The following is a 10,797-nucleotide window of genomic DNA, read 5'->3' on the forward strand; positions in this document are numbered from 1 at the left end:
TGACTGAAAGTTAGGTTTTATGTGTGTACGATGTAGGCATTCCACATTGACACAATTGCGAATTTTGTTCAAGGTGACCCCAAACCCCAAACTCATTCACTCACTCGATACTCAAATAGGGGATCTTCTCATTAACAACAAAACCTCTACAGATGGTTAGCACAACAGCGTCTGTCCAGAGGAGCCCAGTGTCTTCACCATCTGTAACAACAAAACCTCTACAGATGGTTGAGAACTTCATTCAGAAAGTTCAAACAATGATAATATAATATAATTGTCATCATTTTCAACGTGTGAACATTGCAGGCATTCAAGGTCATGTCAATTTTAAATATTATATGTTATTTTTGTATACAGTGTGTCTTTCTGCCGCTATCCGTGATGCATGTTTTACCTTTATTGACATATTTTTCGTTAGAATTGAAAGAAGGCATTTACAATTTTGACTTCTCAAATATTGAGAAAGAAAGACTACAATAGTGATAAACATGCGCTTCAAGAATTTATTGCGTGTACATTTTCATACAATATGTATGTACAAACATCTTCATTAGCAGGTATACTAGCAGATTAAATGCATGGCTTGAGGCCGCTCCTGATCTGTGGTCTGTTGTTGGTGTAGGCGTATTCCAGGACTTCATACAATCGCGGGTCATGTCTCTTCAAGTAGTCTCTAGCAGCCGCCTCGGACGAACATGGGCTGGATGTGCCACACCTAATATAGACGATTTATATTTTGCTATTTGATATACAGTATAACCTTTGCCAATTATATAATGTCATAACTTTGTAGAAGTATACATTCCTCATCATTTAATGAACCAGACGTTTATGATGTACTCTCAGAAGGATTCTGTTAAAGTGAGGAAATTAATAAGCATCACAAGAACAGGAAGTACATTAACGAGTGAGTGAGTTTGGTTTTACGCCGCTTTTAGCAATATTCCATCAATATCACGGCGGGGGACACCAGAAATGGGCTTCACACATTGTACCCATGTCGGGATTCCAACCCGGGTCTTCGGCGTGACGAGCGAACGCTTTAACCACTGGGCTTCCCGACCGCCCCAGTACATTAACGAGGCATTTAAAAGTACGACATGACCACGCGGACGCCATTAACGATATTATTAAAAGGTGCAGGGACAAAACTGGTAGTCACATGTTCATGCCAGCCGTGACGTCCGTCCTAATGACAGCCATGAAGAAGGAGGCAGTTGCCTCAGCCCAGTACTCATCAGCATTCACCATTCCGTACACGCCAAGTGTCCACAGACGATGACTGCGAGCGTTACTGTATGCAGCAAGAATCTATAAATGAGAGTAAATGAGTGAATGTGTGAAGCAATAATATTAATATTAAAGTAAAGTCATGGTGGTGTACACATAATTGGACTCGGAGCTAAGAACCCCTTCGTACGGCCCACTCTTCGCTAGTGACATAAGCATGGACTTGCACTTCAAAACATAAACATCGACGTCTTAAACGTATTTGTAACACCTGTTTTAAGAATCTTGCAATGCTATTGGTTAATCCCCACCACGTGACGAAACAATACTTTTCGATGTTGACCCCAAGAACATGTGACTGACACAGACCTCGAATATTGTCTCGTCACATGATCAATATTGACCTGTCACGTGATGAATGTTGAGTCAAAATGGCGTCCCGCCTCATTTGACGTTTCTCCGTTATGTCGGAAGAAGATTCTTGTTGACATGCTGGATGACAGAGACAGCAGCAACACCAACGCTGTTATTAAGACAGCGAGGGGACGCCCAGACGATCACTGTGAACTCGTCGACGAGGAGGAGACGACTGTCAGTGACTTCAAAAGAAAGTTTTTTGCCGAAATCAGGAACAGTGAGTGAGTGAGTTGGATTTAACGCCGCTTTTAACAATATTCCAGTTATATCACGGCGTGTCAACTTGTGTGGAGGAAAGCGCGAAGTGACGCAGGTCTCAGACGTTTACCACTTCGGTGAAAACCACGAGCACGGGTATGGTGCTGACAAACCTAGAAACATAATCGGGGCGAGTTGGGATTCGAACCCACAATCATAGGTTTCTGGAGTGCCCAAGGGACGCAACTCTGCACAGCGAATGAAATCAGGAAGAAGAAAGGAGACGTTTACAGTCGATCATCGAAGGTCAGTATTCGATTTGGACTGAAAAGGTACTTCCAAAAGATGAGAAACTTTGGTATCATAAAAGATGTTCGGTTTAGGCCCGTTAATGACATGTTCAGAGCCGTTCTTGTGGGGATAAAGAAAGTAGGCAAAGAGGAGACACAGCATAAGGACATCACCACAGAGGAAGACAGGAAGTGAAGCCTTGTCCACAGACACCCCACACGGGCTTCAGAAGAAAGTCTTCTTCGATCTTATGTTCAACACCTGCAGAAAGGGGCGGGAAAACCTCCGGGAGATGTCAAAAAATGACTAGGAGCGGAGAATCCCAACATCCCAAAATCGACGCTTTTATGAATACAAAAACACCTCGGAGGAGATGATGTTGCTGTTGGTGCGGGAGGCAGAATCTATGATACTAGGTATGTATACAATCTAAGAACATCATCTACAATTATAATTATTTATATTTGTGAAATTTGCACCTATTTTTACCTACTAAGTACTCAATTTACTAAGATCTACTATGTCTACCAACTGAATCTTATATTAGCAATGTTTTTGTGTAAATTCTACAAAGTATTGAATATGTTTCTTTCAATTATGTAAATAATCTGAATTATCACATGTGAAAATATATACTTAAGTATCAATTTTCTTCTATTCGGATATTTTATTGCTTGTCTTTTTTAATTTGCAGGCAGCCCAAAGTGTCCAGTGGCTGCATTGGAAAAGCACTTGTCAAACCATAATCCTGACAATGAAAGCTTATGGCAAAGACCAATGAAAAACGTCCCAGTATTGGCATATGGTACGACAACACCCGTGTTGGTCATAATACATCGGGGAAGATGATGATGATTTGTAAAGAGGCAGGCCTGTCACAAATGTAAACCAATCACTGCATAGGAGCAACATGTATAACTGTGCTTGAGAACAAGGAAATAGAGGCTAGACACATCAGGACTGTAAGTATCCACAATCAGAGACATCAATTAAACATTATGCCAGGAATACGAGTGAAGAGAAGAATCATGAAATGTGTAATATGTTAGGGTAAGTTCTGTCAAATGTTGCTAAGAAAGAAAGTGACTTGATACCAGTTTCCAACGATTTTTTCATGCAGAAACTTATGCAAGAAACTGATTTCAGTGTGACAGAAGATGCAGAAAATAAAGAAAGTGCAGCTACTTTAGCATCAGTGCCCACAACTAGTGCATCAGGTGTAGATGTGTATCCTCCCTGGTTTGTTCTAGTGAAGTTTCCATGTCAGCTGGTGTGTACAACCTGTCAATGCAGGCCATGATGCCACATCCTGCTCCACACATAGTTCATTCTACAGCTCACATTCACTATGGCTTTACAAAGTAAAGTGAAAAGATATAAAAACGTTAAAATAAAGTCGTAAATGTTGAATTTATTTGGTGAAATGTAATCATTGTGGTTCCTCTAAACTCTTGGTAACAACGTATTGTAAAAGGATGGAAAGGGAGGCTACTCCTGACTGCCTATTGGGACCAGTGCTCAGTATAAGGGAGACAACCCTACCTAGGGAGTGTATTTCTCATGTTGACTGACCAGCAATGTATTGGTTTAATGAAACAGAAGAGTGCTCCATAAACTTTAAAGTGAATTTCGGTATAACAAACGAATGATTTCTCTTGACGAGTTCAATATGAGATAATGAAAGTAAAGTATTTCTCTGTGTTTGATGTACAAACCTGAAAAAAATGGACTAGCGTAAAGAATAATTCTTTCTCTTCTCTCGCTAATATGCATTACCTTCTTTTGTGTTTAGATAATGAGTCATTTCAAAAAGTTTTATTTAGCAATGAATTTATTCGATTCGGGATGAAAGCATGGATCTGTTATCATTATTAAGGTGTGTTAAAACGATTCCTAAATTATCCATTAGCCAGTCACTATAATACTACACAATAAGACTGCTACTCTCTCCACAGTAACATAGTAGACTTCTCTTTCAGTGAACTATCATCAGTAATACATGTCTGCATCACCTTGCTATTCCAGCTCTTGGGCATGTATCTCATTGTCAGATGGCCAAACTCGTGGATGAGCAGATTTTCCTTGTGGCGTCACACAACACATTGTCGTCCAGCACAGAGGAACGCTGATTGGTTAGACCGGCAATAGTTGTCCACTTCCGGTTGTCAACAGTACACGTGTAGCTGCACGCTCCATCGCATCTACCTGGTGCCAAACGAGAAATCGACAATGTCTTGCCACAAAACGACTCGAAAAATGTTGCCGAGTTCTTGATAGTACATGTTCATGATTATAGTCGGACTCGTACTATCGACTATGCTTTTAGCGGAGATTTCTATGAAAATTGAATGTGTTTTGTCGCTTTTAGTTTCAAAAGCGGAAGCAGCTTCCTAGAAGGCCCAATCTTACATACAGTCATGCATTTTCTGATACAAATTACTTTCGGTTTGGCGAAATTACAGGCAGCCTCCAATCAGATAGGTGAGTGACCGACCTGAGTTCAACGTCGCTGTATTTGGCTTAGTTCACATCCTGTCATCCGAATGTGGAAGGACAGCCCAATGTGGTTTGACCACTTTTGTGAAACCCACGCGCACGAAAATTGTGCTGACAAAACAGGAATCAAAATCAGGGCGAAACTATCACATGGTTCCGGCACGCCGAAGGGGTGCATTTCTCTAATGGGAACAGTTTATGCACCGGTTAAATAACATTGAGTCTCAATTTCAGCTTTTTTTGCAAACATGTCATACGACCACAGTTAGACCAGTACACAACGATGCAGGGCTACCTTAATAGTGATGACTGAAGGTCATTCAAGACTTTATTGATTCAGTGCTCGACCCAAAGGGTAATATGTACTACATGAAATCATACGACAGTTTATATAACACTAGAATTTATTAGCCCATGACCTTTAATATGATCAAAAGTGATATTCATCGGCGGCAGTCAATGTGGTATTGAAAATACGCTATGCATTGAAAGTAGATCATCGGGACTGTAATCACTGTCCTTATACAGTCCGAATCGTACAATCGACTTTGCTTTTGGCATGTCAATGGTATATTGTCATCATTCTCAACAAATAAGAAAGACATACTCTGCTCACTGTCTTCCACGTGCTTTCTAACCACTGTAAAAAGGTGTTGTACTTTCGAGGGGTGGCAGAACAGTTCTGAGTCTAAATACGAAGGAGGTATACTACACACTCAACAGTTTACATGTGTTATTTACACATCCTTACAGGCGGTATCTGAACCAAATGCACAAGCCTCCGAGGAAGGCAAAGGTGATGGCGTCAGTTTTGGGATTCCAAAGGTAATGTAAGGCCATTACTTGCCAATATGACGCTAATCTGCGAACCAACTGCATGGTAATATCAATGCTAAACGCCGTGGAACAATCACTAATGTGTCTTGTTACATCAGCCAGGACAATATACCTGTACATAAGTGGGTGAACGTCCTCCGCATCTACAAGATTTGGCACTGTCAGATAGTCCACATGTTTCCAAACCTCATGAAGGAACTGGTTATCAAGCTTTATTCAAATGGAGATGACGTCACTTCTGATAGGGAGGATGTTTCACACCACCAAGTGGAAGCCTTCTACACTTGTGGATTAAGGCACTCAAGCACTCAAGCACGTTTGCATGTTTTGTCGGTACAGTAGGCAGATTTACGTCAACAAATCGCTGGCGATTCATAGGTCCACATTCATAAAAACCAAATCAGTGTGTCTGTCATGTGTGATTACGCCCCACATCATTACACTACCACCCCAATCATGATCATGGTCAAGAACTGTCGCTTGCCGCTTCGTCGCCAACAACGCTTTCTGTGAATCGGAGGCAAAACCTTGATTCAACTGTATACAGTCATGATAATAGGCCATTATATAATTAGACTGAGAACTTTTCAGCCACTGTGACCGCTCGTATGTGCTTAGATCAATTTAAAGCTTTTTCTGAGTTCGACTATTCTTTTTCTTTTTTTTCAGTCGTGAATAGGCTGTAATAGTCGATATTATTCTGGTTCAATATATTGTCAAACCCATAACCTACAATTTTTATCATTCGGAATTTTGTATTATGTTTTTGTTGAAAAGAAAAACTTGATCATCTACCGAAATACAATAATAATGACAACATTGACGTTATCTTCTGATGTAATATAATATATAATATTTAGACTACCTTTATCTCAAGAAGTCATAATCAAACTCAGAGAAGTCAGATACATGCGACTACGTGCATTTATACATTTTATCGTGGCTGGTGGACCATATCCTGTTTTTAATTGATACCACTAAGTCTGTAGAATAATGATGTTATAAATTTGATATGGTTTGTTTTATACTTTAACTGTGATATCTACCCTTCCGTTTTACTGGCCTTTGTTGACAGGAATTTAGTAATGCTTAACCTGTTCTCATCGCGATGTTGCTGCAATATTGCCGATGCGATGTATAACTTTAACTCACTTGCTCATTATACATTTTATCCAAACTTCACTACTTTCAAACTTCGAATAGTATCCGTCACGTGTGTCAACATACCGCTACATGCTGCAGTGTCAGCTAGATGGGCGTTTTCAGGGTAGACCACCATCCCCTCGGACTTGGAGAAGATGCCAACCCCATGTGACGTGGCGATACCGTTAAACACGTCATCAGGCATGTTGCGTACCACCAGACTGACGTCAAGTGCTGCCTGCAAATGCGAAAGAATGCATGTACTAGATATTAGTACAATGAAGATGACTACAAAACATTGTATGATAAACGCTTCTGTGATAATGCTTAGAAGGTGAAGCGTATGCTTGTTATGTCTGTTTCCCATATCGATGTCATATATGACTGTCAAATCTAATACACAATTGCTGTAAATACATACTCATACATCTCACACAATGTCATTGTTGTGAGGATTTCAAGTGTGTGTTCAGTTAACAACAGAAAGAGGAAACTCATCCCTAATGTCTGGATGACATATTATTACTCTATGAATAACAACTGCCGGTTTATTGCATATAGCGACGTTTCGTACTTACTCATCAACTTCTAAAATGGCAAAAATCAAAAAACTATTACTCAAAGAATCTAGCTATCGCATTGGCCAGGCGGTGTCTTGTGATAACCAAGAAAATTTGACGGTAGGCCTGTACTGTAATCATAATATTATTTTATGCGTTTGTTTGTTTGTTTATTAACGCCGCACGCAGCAATATTCCACCTATATGCCGGCGGTCTGTAAATAATCGATTCTGGACCAGACTGACATCATGAACATCGATCCACGCAATTGGGATACGATGACATGCTTGAACCAAGTCAGCCGATCCCGATCCCGTTAGTCGCCTCTTACGACAAGCATAGCCTTTTACAGCAAGCATCGATTGCTGAAGACTTATTTTATGTGATGTCACTTGCTTGTGACGTCACAAATGATCCTGTGCACTCTACGTTACCGTATGGTGTCGTGGTCTTGGTGTACAAACACATTCAGCTAGTAAAATCTCGTACACCGCACTATTGACAATGTATCACATAATATGTACCTATGTAAAGGCGAGAAGTTCATAATTGTCTTTTGGTACCCGACATGTTTTGCCATGTGCTTCCCCATAGTTAACTGTAATATCAGTAGGGTAAACGGAAGTTTACCCTTTGATATGTGACAGCTGATTTTCTGGCCGGACTGTTTAATCCGAACCCATACGTCAAAAATGCAACGTCAGCAGAGATTTCGTATAATTATGGAAAACGTTTTGACGCTTTTGCTTACAGTTGGCCTTTAGGAGCACCCGCTTGCCTGGCCGTACTTCCATTATAACATGCACTTCTCATAGCCTTACTATGAAGGCAGTTAACTGAGATATTATTAATGGTTAATACGAGGATTGATTAGACAGCTTATACACAGCTCTAAACTGGCAATTGTAAATTGTGCGATATATTATCGCCGTTTTTGCCCTCGTAACCGATTGATATATTTTCATGTAAGCACAGAGTGGATGGCAAATAGTCCTTACAAGGTGTGTGACCAGAATCCTGTAGTTTATTCCTAGTTACCAACATGGAGGACTAGCTGTCAAAGCAGTATATAACTTATGTTATTTATTCGTATTATGTCATATTATATATGTAATTGAGATGAATGATGTTTTACACGCTTCTGCAGTCATCTGTGTTCATTGTTAGCTAAATGTGAAAAGGTTGGGACTGGGCAACCGGGCTACTGAAGTTTCAGAGTTCCCCCGTCCAGTTGTCTGACTGGCTTTCTTGAACCTCAGTTCGTCCGTTATCATCTGACATGTACTGATCAGGTGGGTTGGGTTAGATGGGGTTTAACGTTGCCTCTAAGATTATTGCACTTATATGGCGACGTGTTGCACGTGTATGTGTGTCTGATTGTACTAGTCCGGACTGATGTCGATTTATAGTGCTAGCTCACTGAGATACCATGCCGCAGTTTAACATGAATACCCCACTCAGACACAGTATACTGACTCCGAGCCGACCAGTCCTTGTTTTAGCCCCTTAATGCCGAGCGCCAGACAGGGTAACAACAAGTACCGTCTTTTAACGTCTTCTGGTATGAAGCGGCCGGGGATCGAACCCCGGACCTTCCGCTCTCTGGGCGGACGCTCTACCACTTGACCACGGAGGCGGTCTTGGGTTGAACGCCGATTTGAACAGTTTTTAGTTATAATACGACGTATCACCTCGATGAAGGAGGAAGTTCGAAGAGATGTAGGTCGTACAGTTTGAAATCCACGAGCACTGATTTTGGTGCTTACATACTCATGTTATGAGAGAAACAGCAATAGATTATAGAATAAGACCACTGTAAAAATATGTTGGAACCTAGGATCAATACATATTATGTACCATACCACAAAATCGGCAGTAACTGAAACTTTAATCATCTGGTGTTTCAATTGCTTGTCCAACATTTACAAATTATCTTCTATTTATAATATCACTGCATGTAATTTGCTCTGGATATATTACGAGACATACACAAATATTGATCGATTTACTTTTCATATGAAGAACGAAACTCACGATATGGTTGAGTTTTACATTTAACGTCGCATCGCCAATATGTGATCCAAATAGTGACGTGAACATTTTTCAATCATGCTTTTCTTGCAATGGGTAATGGTGCAATGATATTGCCGGGCGGGGAATAAAGCAATTTAAAATGATAGAAATTATGAAAATATTGTTTTCGGAAAAAGTCAATGAAAAGTCAAAGGATTACTGCATTTCTGGAATTGGTCCTCTGTGGAGGTTTCTTCCATTGCTGAAATTTGTTTACAGACCCGACGGTAAGAACGTTTGTTCTTTCTAACTATAAACTGTAGTCCACATTTGAGAAATTACCAACAACACCTTACCTTGTGTAGAGCCTCATCCGACACGTGGTTGGTGGCTGTGATGGTGATGTAGGGGAGGGTACTGAACGTGTTGTCATTTATGCCGCCGTTGTGGGTGACGTACTTGTGTCTAAATGTAGTTGCTACACGTTTGGTGCCTATCCATTCGGTCCTGTAGTAACAACGAGTAAGGTAACTGAGTCTTAGATGCTCAGTTTAGATGTGAGCGGTCCTATATGTTGAATGAAGGACAAGGACAAGTTATAGAGAAAACAATTGATCAACAGGCGATCAACGCAGTCATATGTAACTGCATAGACTATATGTGACGTTTAAATTACCATATTGTCCTGCAAATGTCATCGAAAACTTGAGAAACCTTGAAGAGACCTAATAATATATGCTTATTGAAAAAATATATATTAAAACAAATTTTGCAAAATTTATAACATTCAAGGTAACCATTTAGCTGTGTTACAGCATGTATTTTCATATGCGATCCCTGTACGTCAGAATTTGCTTGATATGTAGTTGTGAGTGACAGATATGGACAAGGCACCTGTTGGTAACCACGTCATCAGGTAGCGGCGAATAAGCAGACGCGACTGCAATCGACAAAAATGTACAAACAATATCAGAGATACGAATATACATCATAGAGCGGTGTTTGATTTATAAATTAATAAATTAAGGTTATAGCTAATTTACTCAATATCTATACGACCTAGGCTTTATAAAAGTTGTTTTTTGTGTGATTCAATTAAAAGAATATATTAAAATAACAAATACATAATACTGAAGAGATACACGTGAATATATACGCATTAAACATTGTATGAGTCCTTTAAAGATCGGTTTCGTCCGCTGATATTTACCTGCAAGATACAGAAAGAGAACCAACATCGTTGCACTCTTAACGCGAACTAAGTTCCTTGGCCCTTGTCATTATATAACCACAGATTACATGACGCAACTGTTTCGTGATAAGAATTTGTTCTACCACAATTCAGTGTCAAGTCTCCATGTTTTTATCAGCTCTTGAGATATAGCAAATGTTTTCTCCTACTAAATACCTAATGGGACTTTTATTATTTTAATATTGTTTAATAATTTGTTCCAATTTTGCAATAACAAATAAAATGTTCTGTGGACATGCTTGATGTCTTGAAACGATGGGCTGTAAAAAGACAATTGCCATGAAGCAGTTACCCAAAACATTTTGCCTCTATGAAAGAAAAACCCAGATATTGAACATATGTGGATTTGGCTAGATTAT

At 39.8% G+C, this 10,797-nt stretch overlaps 1 protein-coding gene across 1 annotated transcript; it reads right to left on the bottom strand.

Moving 5' to 3' along the window:
• Positions 1–489: 489 nt before the first annotated feature.
• LOC124149479 lies at positions 490–10,460 on the bottom strand. Its single transcript, XM_048403972.1, has 7 exons — positions 10,397–10,460; positions 10,081–10,126; positions 9,543–9,693; positions 6,697–6,850; positions 4,187–4,341; positions 1,163–1,311; positions 490–715 (listed from the first exon to the last, which is right to left on the bottom strand). Exons 1-7 carry the CDS (start codon positions 10,422–10,424, stop codon positions 571–573), a joined length of 828 nt encoding a protein of 275 aa, XP_048259929.1. The 5' UTR covers positions 10,425–10,460; the 3' UTR covers positions 490–570.
• Positions 10,461–10,797: the final 337 nt, after the last annotated feature.

Source organism: Haliotis rufescens, unplaced genomic scaffold, assembly GCF_023055435.1.
Source record: "Haliotis rufescens isolate VD_foot unplaced genomic scaffold, xgHalRufe1.0.p SCAF_1, whole genome shotgun sequence".
Lineage (NCBI taxonomy): Eukaryota > Metazoa > Mollusca > Gastropoda > Lepetellida > Haliotidae > Haliotis > Haliotis rufescens.